Here is a 14,423-nt window from a genome sequence, read left to right on the forward strand (position 1 = left end):
TAGCTGAACTTACACCACACCGGATACATTTAATTTCAGTATTCATTAAAAATACTCCTTTCCTGCCTGATCGTCCTAAATTCTGGGTTTTTTAAACTTCTCAGTTCTTTTTGGACAAAACTGAGCGGCTTTGGCAGACTGGTTGTTCCATATACAACACTGTGCGGCTGGGAAAGCTCATGGGGTGACAACTTCCCACCTTAAATCCGCCTTAATTCTGTTTAGAGTGGAATTATCTTCCCGCTCAGGTGACTGCCAAACCACACCAGCTGTGTGCGTGTATGTGTGTGTGTGTGTGCATGTGTGGCATGGCGGGCGGCGAGCCCTAGTTTACTCAGCGGAGGAATGTGTTTGAGTTTCCGCGATGGCTGCCACCCAGGGGTGCCAAATGGTTCAAGGCCTGCTTTGAAAACCTTCATAAAGCACCTACTGTGAGCCCCGGTGGGCTGAGGTAGTGAAAACACACATACACTTTAACGTGATTTTCACTGATAGGATCATACATGAGCCTGCTGGGGGAATCTACTGGATCGCATGAATTGCAATCAACGCCACTGCCAAAAAGGAAGTGAAAGACAGGGATAGGGCTTAACAAGATATTGTTGCTACATGGACATCGCAATGCAATGTAATAAGGCAAGTTTGGTAACGGTACACTATATTAAAACTACTAATGTTAAGCTTTTTAAGAGTAATCTTACAGAGGGTCTAGTCTAACTGATAAATGCCAGCAGTTATCTATGCCTGCACTTCAAATGACCAATCACAATCCTTCTCAATCATTTAATGGATAGACATAAAACAAAAACATGCAATTACATGCAAATACATGTATATGTACGGCGTTTGCATTACAATATCTTTCTATATTTTAAATTTCATTTCATTTTATATTGTATAAATCCAAAATATTGCATTTTGATTTTCCATTCAGTCCAAAGCTGAAACAAATTTTAGATGGTAAAAATAATATCAAAAATTTAGATGTTTTTGGATCTCACCATTCCAAGGTATAAGAAATTCTTCTATCCAAATATTTTAGAAATCATTTTGGAACATCAATATGTGAATTTTGGTTTCATCAATATGATTTTCTTGAAGGACAGTACTGCAAAGTCCTGCTATATTTGGACTGCAGCTGCTGAGAGATGATATTTTTACACTAATATTAAACATCTTCAACCCATTCTGAGTTTCCCCTTAAAATGCACTCACTTCCCCATAATAATATTAACTGTACAACTGCTTCCGTCCCTGCTTCTATTACTGACAGTAATATTTCCAATTTTCAATTTCCAATCAAACTATAAGATAGTTTGATTATTATAATTAGAAAAAAAACAAGGAAAGTACAATGCTTAGACCCTCCGATAAATAAACTGTTTTCATGAATACTATGATATGTATAGAGTGTTTCAGAAATAACACTGTGTCAATATGTTGGGACTAAACAGCATGACAGGTCAATACATGCCTTTTAAATTTAAATAAGCCTATACTGACTAAACACAATCAGGAAATTCATATCTGAATTATTCGCCAGCACTGTAAGATACTAGAGCAATAACAAGTGGTTGAAGCTTGGAGCTTTGAAAAGTACTAATGCAATCCATTCAAATTGTATTCCTATCTTGTTTGATAAATGAGGCTCTGTTATTTAAAATGACAAATCCAATATAAAATCGTCCGGCTGCTTTATATTTGACGCCTAGTGACTACAGCTTGTCTGCTCCAAGGCCAGCGGCCCAGCCGAATAATCTGAAAAAGGAGGACAAATGGCGCCTCCTTGTGGATTCTACCTCATTTGCTCATAGGCTTGTTCAGCAGGACTGGTGCCCATGGCCAACATGATGGACCTCCTCTTGGCTGTGGAGATGGTGATAACAACCACCCTGGTCAGTACCATTATATTCACCTGTAAAAAATGGGGGATACAGAAATGAGGAGGAAAAGAGAGAGTAGCACAGAAGAGGAGAAAGAAAGAAAATGTTGACATATTTATGGACAAGAGACTGTGGGAAATGAAAGGAAAGAATAAAGATGCAGAGACACTTTAACTACTACTGTTTAAAAAATACAATACAACATCACTGAATGTGTCTTGCATTAACAATTTCAGCTTGAACAGACTGCAGGATATGGGATAAAGAATTCAATTTTCTGACCATTATGATGAAGATGACAGGTCCAGCGAAGCCCCAGATAATGCCATTCTGGACACTGAGCCAACAGTAGCCGTCGGCTGAGTATTTGCCTGAGGCTGATGCCAGCGTGATGGTGACTATCAGCACTGGCAGACCTGGTGGGAGATGGAGAAAAAAAGGGGAAAAAAGGAGGAGGAGAATACAGGAGAGAGAAAAAGGTAGCAAAGCATAGATAACAGAAAGAGGAAGAGATAGTAGCAACATTAAGAAATCATTGTGATAAACATGGTCACAAATATCAGACAAAAATGTATTTCAGTTTCAGAAAAATATTATTTTACGCTTCAAACAGCTATGGTGTATAAAATAAATGTACATATTTTAATAATAAAATAATTCAAATGTAATTTTAAAAAAACAAATGGTGAATCAGGATCTCTGGTTTACAGCCACAATTTTATCATATCCCTTACACTACAATATCCTTTACAACAAAATCCTGTGAGAAGAAACTTATTGGCTATTGTTAAGCTGTTGTACCCCAGCCGATGAGATAGTAATACTTCATGTGTCGTTCCTCGCTTAAGTTGACTGCGACCACCTTGCTCCAGAGTAGCAGACCCTCCACCAGCATCCAGCTAAATGCTGCCATGAAGAAGAGATGGAGCAGTGCTGCCACAAGTGTACACGCCACCTGCAAACACGAGTATGCAGGCAGAGAAATTACAGAAACAGGTCTATTGTACTTTGTGCTGGATTAACTGATGTTCACATCATTTCTAAGGGTCTGTTTTTTTTTGTGGGAAAGTATCTGCCAAATCATTAAACAAAAATCTAGTCACCTACACAGGGACGGTTGTGGGGAGCAAAATGAAGTTCAGCAGACTGACATTATCTTGTATCTACACGTATATGTCTTGTATATTTTTTCATTCAACTATATTTTCAAAGTTGCAAACAATGGACTGAACTGGTTGACTGGCTGACTAGCATGAATCAACTTTACAGATGTCACAAATTTGTCAAACCTGTCCGAAATTACAATACTTTTTACCACTTCTACAATTTTTCTACTTGAAGAATTTACAGCCGCGTGGATATGAAACATTAGCCAACCAGAGGGTGGCTTGTTTTCTGAAACAAAAGCAAAATGTCAGAGGTTAAATAACTATATGTTGTCTTGATGGATTGTTTAAGGGCAGCTCATGATCGTAGGTGATGGATGAGGTGCCAGCGGTCACAAATATCTCATTTACACTTGTTACAATCCCAAATGCACAAATATCTGTCTGCTTTTAGGAACGTGTACTCAATGTTAAGGAAATTCCCATAACCAAATCTTTAAACTAAGAATCGTGTTGGAAATATACCGTAGTGTTTATTCTAATCTGAAGACATTAGCAAAGTTATAATAAAAACAAGAAATTGTCAGATAGAGATCATTGTCAAGAATAGTTGGATAAAGATCACAATGTAAAAATGAAATTCCCAAATGATGGTACAAGTGTAGAAAAAATATTATTAAATTAAACAAATAAAGTTGGTCTAATGGTAAAACAGATCATACTATACAGATCAAATCCCTGCTAAGTACCAAATATATCAAGCAACAACAATATCTATCCTCTTAAAGCATCCTTGGGGAAAAACTGAAGCCGTCCACACTAATACATTATAAATAGGTCTGGATTGGCCCAAACCATGTGTTAAAACCTTGTTAAAAACTGAAAAATGGTCAGCCAGCCTATATATACACATATGAAACCATTTGATGAATTTCCAACAAACAGCCACCTGCCCCCAGGGATAAAGCCCACCCTGACATGACCTGGGGTCAAAGCACCAGGGGTCAAACCAACTACTGAGAGACTGAACCATGTGTTCAAGCTGATGGATACGACAATAGGGGCCATTTATGTAACACATCCAACACTAGAAACCCCAAATATGGATTTGGATTTCAAGTCTCATTAAGGTAGCTATTAAAAACACAGTGCATTGGGTTAACATTTAAAATAGACAACAGGTTAGCAGCCATTTAAAATTGTACTATCTAAGAAAACAGATTATAATATATAATATATTTAAAACATTTTTTGAAACTTGAGTTTATTTTGTTATGAAAGTCTAACAAAACAAAAACTGGCTCCCTGGTAACTGAACAAACTAAGCATCATTTGTTGAGTTGCTCCAATTTTCATCTTCCAACTAACGATCTTTTCAGGTTTGACAAAATCCAACATAATAACAACAATAAATCCTACAGGTATGTATTGTTGAAATAAATCTGATGTTTTGGTAGTCTGTCTATGTACCTTGTTGTGGATGGCTGAGCCACTACAGAGCAGAATCACCTGGGCACAGATCAGAGCGATGAACAGGTTCTTATGGATGGATGTCCTGTCAGATTTGGGGATACTATGGACAGAGACAGAGATCACTTGAAACTCTTTTGGACAGATCTTCTCTTGCAATATTGTTACAGTCGGGTGACAGTATTACAAAACAGTGATGACAAAAATGTTTGCAAATAAATGGTATGGCCCCGTATATGATTTTGGTAACTTAATAAGTCTATGCAAGTGGCCAATTCAGGCTGAAATGAAGAAAATGAAACAGATAGACAAATGAAAAAGGAAAGGACATAATTGTAAAAAAAAAAAAAACCTAATCATTTACACAGTAGCCATTTACAGTAGGCCACAACTTATGTACGAATAGTCTAACCGTACACCAACTCTGGTGACAAACACATATATTGTATATTAAACAGACAGCTGAATCTGGTTTAGAGACATAAATGATCCGAAGAGCCTCTAATGACCTCCTGATGGGTTCAGCCTATTTAGACTAATCATACCTGCATCACTGCCTGTGATCACCATAATCTCAGGGTGTGATTATGCATGCATCTACGGACTGTGTAGCTCTACTTCTACCTCTATTGTGTGTGTGTGTGAGCATGTATTTAAGTACACAAATGCATGTACATCATACACCAGCATGTGTGTGTGAAATACATGGCTGCACTCTCTGATTTCAGGACAGTCATAAATTGTCAGGGCTGCTCCTCTACAGCTGATTGTGATCCCTCAGTGACTCTTATGTTAATTAATGGCTGCAAAATGCCGCCATAAACCTTCAGAGTGGACTCAGACGTAGACCACAGTAATTACTGGATTAGCTTTAGTCAATACTCATAGCAGCCTTAGGACAGAGCACAAGCAATATAGGGCCAATAAGTTATCTCTCTCTTTTTAGTGTATGGGAGAGGGTGTCACCTCAAATCCATGTGTGCACAATTGCCTTCAGTATACCCATGTTTAAAAATACTAATAAATAAGTTTCATAGTAGGTTTACCTGTTCATATGCGAAAAATGTATTAATATTAGGACTGGGAGCAAGAACTAATTTCAAATGATTTAAAATAAAATAAAAAATATGTATGCATGTAGACTGGTGGATCAACTCAGATTTAATTTTCCAAATAAATAAACAAATCAGAAAGTCCTATATTGATGACACTGAGCTCTTACTATGGTGATGAACTGATCAGAATTCATATATGTAATATCACTTTAATTGGTTTGAAGAGCTTATTTCCTACCCATAAAGAATAGAAAAGAACAATTCTCATGTTTATGGCACAGAAATAGTCAGATTTAAATACAGAATATCAGCCCAATTTATAAGTATCTTCAGAAACATTACTATGCAAACATTTTAATCGTTTTAATTAACTCTCATGTTACTGTAAATATACACTTTAACAGGTTGAAGCTGAGTTGTGTGCATTGATTAAACTAGACAGACACCAGCCAGCTACTGTACATTGGCATCGTAGGTAAGTGGGACATGAAAATCAGATACTCACTCCAGCACAGTGAATAGCATTAAGGTCACCACCAGTGCACACAGAGACGCGCCAGAACCGATGAACGTCAGCTTGGTCAAAATAAGCTCTTCTTCAGGACTCCACTGGGACAGAGGGGAAAGGTAATTGTGTGAGGCAGAGAGAAAAAAAGAGGAAGAGAGGAGAATGTTGTCAAAATAGTACAGGTCTGAACCATATGAATCCATCTCAAAGACACTTATTATACCTGAATTTGTGAACAACTAAACGCTAAAAATGTACAGCTTAAAGTCATCACAGTGCTGCTGAAGACATGTTGGTTAATATATTGTACTAAAAATCCAATCCACAATTTTGGCGGTCAAAGATCACGACCTGGATTTTGATTTCACATGAGCAACATTTGGACAAGATGTAAACGTTCACACTCAAGAATGAAAAAAAAAAAAAACATCACATGACTAATATTCACCACCCAAAACCATAACCACAGTTTATATTTGAGATCTGCTTTACATTTTACATCTTCATCCAGCCTAATTCATTATGTGTGATTTTCCTCAATGCATCACAACACATCTCACATCACACTCATTACCTTTGGCTCCAGATAATTCATCAGCACTGCAAAGTTGGTGGTGTGATTACACAGGCACGAAGTGACACCAGTGCCGGCAAAGGTTACCCTGCAACCATCACTGGACCAGCCACTGGTATGATTATGCCTATACATAAGTACAGGTACACAAATACACTCGCATCAATTAGTTTGAGGGGGAAGAGATATTAAACATGAATATGAGGGTTTCATAATATCTAAGGTTATCTGAAACCTGCCATGTATATATGCACCATATATGACCACCTCTTCATCATTTATCCAAAAACCAAAATTTCTATCACAATCATACTTTATCAGGACTGTTTGTGACTGTGCTGTTGGTCAAACTTACATCAAGCTGAAATTCCAAAAGGCACAAACCGGACTAACACGCCGTGAATACTCCACCTAGAAACAGAAACACATGTTTGCACTTGTTTTTCTTCTCTGACTATTTGTCTCTTAACATATTACCTTGGACTCTATGCATTTAACTATCACTTAACACCTGTATCCAAAATAATGGTTGATTATGATTGCCTGCCATCAGCATGAATTCCTGTTTCAAGCAAAAACTGAACATTTTGAGAATTTTCAAAGAACAAGATCGTACTCTGAAAAGTATCCATCTTAACAAGTTTTAACATTAAACAACACAGACCCAATTCAGTATCCTTAAACCAAGTCTGGCTGCTCCACACTAGAATGGATTTAGTCCAACCTTGTCTAATCAGTCATGATCTCCAAATATATATATTGATATAATTGATACCATGGGCTTACTTATCACCCTCACCCCACCCCCCACCCTGTACATGGACTATACCACATGTGAAGAGGAAAGGGTGTACTCGACAGCCACAGGGATGGTTTGGCCCTTGGAGGTGTCACGGATGGTAGCTGATATGACAGCAGAAGACAGGTGACCTGGGGAAATTCTGGAAAGGCAAGCAGTGGTTTAAACTTTTGTGTATTATTATAAAAACAAGAGAATGTAAAAGCATTGCAGTTTCATGTCACATTCCTGACTAGTTCAAAATCTAAATTTAGTGCCAAATTGGACTAGAAAGACTCATTTTCACTTAGGTTTGAGCATATATGGGACATTTTTATGGGAAATCACTTTTAGTACCTGAAGTCATTGTGGTTACTGCTGATTAGATGCTTGTGACGACTGATGAACTATTATTTAAGTCTATATCAGGTCTTAGCGTGTCTGTTTCTGTGAGTTGAATCAAAATGGTCAGCAACATCAAAAGCAGAATATAGGAGAAAACAACAGCCAACCTTTTTACTTTCTCTTGGTGAGGCTCGTGTGCTCCAGACACAATCTCACTTAGATGGCTGTAGTGGGTATGAATAAACATCAATTCTTTATATCCTGGTTAGAGAGGGAGGGGAGGAAAAGAGCCTTCTGTAGTTATACAAACATTTCCTGAACATCATTTTAGTTTCAAACAACATTTCACACATTTAAGATAGCTGCCTAATGCAAACACAAATGTTTGCTGCCTTATGCAAATGTTCACCAATTATTTGACATTTTAATTATATTTTGTAGTCCCAGCTACAGTTCCATATTCTGGAAGCATTTGGACAAACTCTCATAGCAAAAACTCTACAGCAAATAATGTGTCTACTTCAGCATGAGTAGTCAGTTCAGTTCATATTTTTATCATCATTTATATATTTGATCCTTCAGTCATAAGACAGAGCAAATATGGCAAATAGAATTGTGTGTGGGCACATAGTTTATCCTTCTCATTCTTCATTTGGATTGGCCTCTATGACAAGTGCATTTATATGTGTGTGTGCGTGTTTCTCACCCAATGCGTGTATCCTTTGGAGCTCAGTGTCAGGGATAAGCAATTCATCCTGACCATTGCTGCTGGTGGTGTGAGAACCGACCACAGATGGCTTGAAGGTGTGGCGACAGCTCTCTTCAGACAGCTTCTGCCACTTCAAGTACACATCTGGCAGCAAAGACAGCAGAGGACAGATTAACAATAATAGTAAGCATGAGGAGAAATGCATGAATCTTTTTTATTTATTTATCTGTGTTACAAAAAATAAATAGTTACCAGTGGTTTGGGCCATTCACATTATATGTACATGGTAAACTTATTAGTGTATTAAAATGAACCCTTGACCTTTGAACATATAACCACTGCATAAATAACAAGTTGAAGGACTGGACTATAACTAGAAAAGTCAGAATAGCCCAAATATAAAGAAGAAAGTTGCAATACATTGCAATGAATTGCAATCCCCACATCACAAGAATGGTGGACTTTTTTCTTTAAGTGAAATGTAGCAGACAGATTTGCGAATACAATGTTCTGCTTTGAAATCCTCTTTTTCATATGTCTACAATTTTTCCATCACGTATGATTACCACTGAAACGGTGCCTCCTGTATTTTCAACTAATAACTGACAGCTAATCAATATTTTCTTTGAAAATGTTTTTCTTACCTATGTTCTTGGTTAAAAGAGTGAAGCCTCTTCCCTCGGCAGCTAGCATGTCAGCAAGAGTTTCAGTGAGATTGTCGATGCTCTTGACAATAGTAAACGGCCCCACGCTGACCTGTACAGGAAGTATAAACCCAACAACAAAAAGTCAGACTGAGAATGGTGGAAGAGAAAGGACAACTTTTGCTGGGTTAAGAAAGTTGAGAAAGTTATTTTACCTTATCCCTTAACATGGGATTATTTTGGGGGGTGAATAAAAAAACACTCTGCAAATCAATTAAACCTTAGAGAATTTTTGGCAGAGAAACAGACAAACACAGGTCTTCCCCTCACCCCATCCTCTGTCATGCCCTTCCACTGTGTAGCCATCTGGGGCTCCAGCATCAAACTCGCCATCTTTACGTAGTTGGTAGCAATGGAGACCATGACTTCTGCAGCATCAACTCCAGTGGAGTGAGTGCTAGCCAATGCAGTCAGGTCCATCTCAATCATCTGGGTGAGGTAAAGGACATCACTGGAAGAAAGGAGGTTCGGGCCACCGGCCTCTAACATATTCAGAACAGCCTGGGTCAGCTGCTGCAGCAAGGTCAGATCTCTGTCCAAGGAGGGGTTAACGCTTAGCTCCTCCATCACCTGAAAAAAAGACGATAGATAGATCATTTGAACTTCATTACTAAGGAAAGGTGGTCGCAGTGCAATGCTGGTAATTCGTTAATTCTCTTTCGATATGGCTCAGGATCAAAGTACAAGAGATTCTCTAGAATTTTGAGCTAGTAAATCAGAATCATTCTGCATTGATAAGTTAATCAAAGTTATTATTCTCCTAAAACTGTAATAAGATTATGTTGGGACATTCTAATTCTGATTTATTGTCTGAAAGGCATAAATTCTACCTTAAACATGGCCAACGTTTTGTCCACCACCAAGCCTTAATTGCTTAAGTGCTGTTTCTTTGTCTTTTTACCACAATAATGTGCATCATCTTCTCTGAATTCTCAGGTGTTGAGCTGCCTCTGCACTAACATCACAAAGATGAGTTCTTGTTTGTTCATGTATCACATTGAGCCACTAAAGTGATGATGTGCACAGCTAAACTGTCCAACTCACAGGTTTTGTCAGAGGATCTTGACTCAGTCTACTGAAGAATGGTGTCTTTGGTAAAGCAATAACATCTGGTACTTCTGCAGACAAAAAGAGACAAATAAAACACAATATGATATAATCCATTACAATATAACACCTCACAGTATAGTCATAGAAATCACCATAGGTTCAACACTCTCTGAAATGTTTACAATGTGAACAACAATTACAAAATGTCAATAATCTAATTTATGCAGTGGTAACATATTACCATGTTTTTAACAGGACTATTGTATTTCAATACATGCCGATGTACAGGTCTCTATTTTCATGGTCTCTCAGGGTTAGATGTAGCAGATCAAATCACCCTACATCAAGAATAAATGATATTAAAAATAACTGACATACTATCATCATTATTACTGGTACCTTTCTTAAACTGGCAGACAGCCCCTCTGAGTGAGTCACACTTGGTGAAGCTCCAGGTCTCTTTAGTAGGTTGAAAGATGCCACAATTCTTATCTAACCAAAAGCTGAGGAATTCATAGGAGAGTGTTTGGTTCCCCACAGAACTGTCCAGGAAGGAATCCGATAAAGAATCTTCTGAGTTTCCTAGTGAAGGAAATGATGAAGGTTATTCATAACGTCAAATTCTTTAAAAATAAAAGAGACACATCGAGACTGAATGTCATGTCCAGATGTAGCAGATAATAATTCCTTTCGAGAGCGTATCTGTGTGTACCTTTACAAAAGTCCTTAACTGAGAACGCTGTGCATCGTAATCACGGCAGACATCACTTCCTCAGTGTTATCTTGCTGACATGAACACTTTATACCTCTTGCTGCTACTGCAGACATTTTACATTAGAATTGAAACAAAAACTACCATTATAATATTTACTCTATTGAAATGTATGTAAATTGTGAAAAAACACGACTGGATTAATGTAATCGTGTAATTATTGTGTGTATAATGTAATTCGTGAAGCAATTATGCAGATTATTTACAGATTATTGTGTAGGCTAATGTTAAATGCTGATCTTTTTTGGATTATTATGTAATATCATGTCACCCTTGATATTTATGAATAGTAACTTGGATTACAACCACGACATTTGTAAACTTCAGCTCCATTGTTTGTTGGTGTTACTCGGTCGGTAAGTTGATCTTTAAAGATTTGCAAATACATTTCTACACTGTAACTGAAAATCACTGAAGGAGTACAAGCTCACTATCCTTTCTGTATGTTCAGTTCCAGGAGGGGGAGTCAGTGTTTTGGAGTCTCATTGCTCACTGGGGAGCATGATGTCAGAACGGGAGAAGTCTGTTTTGAAGGGTGGGATTCAGAGTGACGTGAGTCACAAAACATTTACAAGAACCATTAGGAGCCCTACCTTCTGCCAATTACAACTCGGTCACAGTCTGAAGGGTGAAAGCAAATGAGAGCTAGGGAGACAGACATTTCCTCTTTCCTTCAATCTCATTAGACCTCGTAGTAGTGCTTAATGCTGGAAAGGAAAAGTGTGTGTGTCTATGGTGTGTGTATGTTTTTTTTGTCTCAATCTGACTAATATAATAATGACTACCTGCTGATACCAAGCCTTAAACAACATAATATATAATATTTTCCTACATAACACAGTTACACAGTGCACATTAACTAGGGTAGTGATCACTGAATTTACATAGCAGCTGCTGTGTGCGTATATAAAATAAACTTTTGTAGTATAGGTTATTCATAGTTCATGAAAGTAAACACATTGATTGCTATTTGGGGATTTTTTGTTATTGTTTTTAATTATGTTGTTTATTTAATGCTAAGTAGTAGTAAACAGTATTTAGCACTAAGTAGTGATTTGAAAACTTGTCTATTTGATGTGTTCATGGAGTGGAAAGGAGTTTGTAGAAAGTCTGTTCGGAGAATTTATAAATATTTTTTTTAAAAATGAGTGACCTTAGCAGTTTACCATTATTTTTCAAACACTGTGGCATTGTAGCTATAGACTGGGACAGTTTCGTTAGTCTAGAAAAGATTAGAAAAAGTCATAACACCACTTGGCCATCATTTTTATCTTGTCTTGGTCTGTTAGATGTTGCCGTACTTTGTGCTCAATATATATATATATATATATATGATATATGATATCGATAGAGAGGAGAGATATAGAGATATATTATGACTATCTTTCCTTTTTCTTTTTAAATAACATGTTTCAATGTATTTTAAGCAAGTTTTGTTAACTTTACCTTTCAGTGTGTTCTAGTATTATTCCAAGTATTTAAAACCACCTTTTAGCTGCAAACAACATTTATAAAAATGACATCATGATTAGAGAGATTAGAGGAGTAGGAAGATGAAACAGAGAAGATTTGGATTTAGTTGTGCCTGCAATTTATTCACAGCATTTATTTGCTTGGAATGCAGATGGGTGGAGTTTACCACATCAGGCCAGCTCAGATCTTGGCATGCTACTCAAAAGTGAGTAGTCCAAAATGAATTTCAAATGGTCTCTATGTGATTGTTTTTTTCCTGCATAGCAACCCAACCCAGATCTAGTGCCAAAGTAGCTAAACTGTACACATAATGTGAAAGTAATGTTTTACTATGCTACTGGACCTTGTTTATAGATTTCAGCTTGTGTCTTTATTGTTTAAACCTGTACTTCCTCATACTTGGTGATTAAAGAAGTTTGATTTAGATTTTGGTAACCCTTCAGCTGCTTCCCCTGCTTCATGCTGCATCCTAACAAATGTACCTTGACATGGGTTGTCGCTCCTCAGTTTCGTAAGGGAGGTCTCTGTTTCCATGGTTGCTCCACTCCAGTTGAACACCAGCCCAGAGGAAATGGGTGAGCACTGCTTTTCCATGGTGTATATTTCGGCTCTATCCAGTACACGATCCCATATGTGCAGTTCTGTAATGCTCCCTGAGAATGATCCATTCTTCTTAAAAGAGCCCCCAAAGGTGTCCAGCTCCTGTCCGATAATGAAAATGCCGTCACGGCCAATGCCCTCAGAGCTGTTTAGGCCTTCACCCCTAAAACCTTCACGGCCATTTGCAAATAGTGCCCAGTGTCCACCATTCTGGGTCCAAGAAACACACACTGAGTGCCAGGAGTCGTCGTGGTCGAAGGCTTCAATGTAAGGTCCATTATTGCCGTGAACCTGCAGAGCCAGCTGAACAAGCTTGCCCGGGACCAACTTTGCACGGAGCAGGAACTGATTAATATATGACTTAATGGAATAAGAGAAGATGGTGGAAATTCCAGAGCTATTTGGATCGAAGCGGACAAGGGTGCAAACGGTCACTGAGCCCATGGAGGGGAACTTGTGCAGGAGACGGGCATGCTTCCTGTCTGAGTGCCCACTGAACTCTAGAATCAGGGTCTGGGAGCCTTTGGTTTCACCCCAAACAGAGAGAAAAAAAAAAGTATTACTATGAAGGAAAAATCCAGGGACAGCTCTCGGAAAAGATTGAATATTATAATGAACTTGCACTTCATGGTCTTTTTTCTAGTGTAAACACTTTTTTTTTTTCTTACTGTATCATCAGTCCTCCTTTTCTATTCTATTTCTTTTAAGTAACTGAGTAAGTAATTGAGTAAAACAATGACTCTTGAAGTGGGGTTGTATGTGGTACTTGTGTAGTGGCATAATATACCATACTCATACTCAGTACAGCTGGGCATAGGAATACATCAATTCTAGGGTTAAGATAAGGTAGTGCCAAAGGGAAGGGGCTGTCTGTAGCAAGGTAAAGTGATGAGAATATGCTCACAATAGTGCTCATTTAGACAGATTGTTTTTTTTTTCCAGACGAGCCATTTTCTTAATGTGGCTAAAACATCTGCTGACCTGCTGTCCTCAGGGCTTTGCTCTAATACTGTACGAAGACTTCTGTCTAATTCTCCAAACTGGGAGCATGCTGACTGCCGTATACTGCAGGTAAAACACTGACTATATAAGTACCTCATACAACTCCACTACAAAAATCTGAACTACCTCTTTAAAAAAGAAACAGTACCTATTGAACCTACTTAAATGATGTGTCATGACTTCCCTGGCAATCCACACAGGCTGAGAGATGTTCAAGGATTTTAAAAAGCTGCTAAGCTTTTGGTTCTCTACTGGATTGGAGACGGTGGCCAAGGATCCAGAGCGCTGGTTGCACAGTTTCATTGCACTGTTCCACTGCACTGGATTGGCCACATACTCATAGTAGGACTCATCGTATGTCAGGGTTCTGGTTTCCAGTGTAAAGGCTGTTCAA

General features: G+C 38.0%; 1 protein-coding gene across 6 annotated transcripts in view; it reads right to left on the bottom strand.

Annotated features, from left to right (window-relative positions):
* Nucleotides 1-14,423, bottom strand: part of LOC104928131 (adhesion G-protein coupled receptor D2) — an 83,632-nt gene that overhangs the window by 65,361 nt on the left and 3,848 nt on the right. For all 6 annotated transcript variants that reach the window (XM_027289860.1, XM_027289859.1, XM_019256713.2 and 3 more), the window contains exons 4-19: nucleotides 14,191-14,415; nucleotides 12,910-13,548; nucleotides 10,582-10,764; nucleotides 10,177-10,250; nucleotides 9,403-9,702; nucleotides 9,073-9,184; nucleotides 8,426-8,572; nucleotides 7,887-7,980; nucleotides 7,426-7,537; nucleotides 6,952-7,007; nucleotides 6,597-6,723; nucleotides 6,020-6,123; nucleotides 4,460-4,562; nucleotides 2,685-2,838; nucleotides 2,166-2,299; nucleotides 1,800-1,915 (exon numbers count right to left, since the gene is read on the bottom strand). In XM_027289860.1, coding sequence (XP_027145661.1) covers nucleotides 1,800-1,915; nucleotides 2,166-2,299; nucleotides 2,685-2,838; nucleotides 4,460-4,562; nucleotides 6,020-6,123; nucleotides 6,597-6,723; nucleotides 6,952-7,007; nucleotides 7,426-7,537; nucleotides 7,887-7,980; nucleotides 8,426-8,572; nucleotides 9,073-9,184; nucleotides 9,403-9,702; nucleotides 10,177-10,250; nucleotides 10,582-10,764; nucleotides 12,910-13,548; nucleotides 14,191-14,415 — 2,680 coding nt within the window. The remainder of the gene's footprint in view (nucleotides 1-1,799; nucleotides 1,916-2,165; nucleotides 2,300-2,684; nucleotides 2,839-4,459; nucleotides 4,563-6,019; nucleotides 6,124-6,596; nucleotides 6,724-6,951; nucleotides 7,008-7,425; nucleotides 7,538-7,886; nucleotides 7,981-8,425; nucleotides 8,573-9,072; nucleotides 9,185-9,402; nucleotides 9,703-10,176; nucleotides 10,251-10,581; nucleotides 10,765-12,909; nucleotides 13,549-14,190; nucleotides 14,416-14,423) is intronic.

The sequence above is a fragment of the Larimichthys crocea genome, chromosome XVII, assembly GCF_000972845.2.
Source record: "Larimichthys crocea isolate SSNF chromosome XVII, L_crocea_2.0, whole genome shotgun sequence".
Classification (NCBI taxonomy): Eukaryota; Metazoa; Chordata; class Actinopteri; family Sciaenidae; genus Larimichthys; species Larimichthys crocea.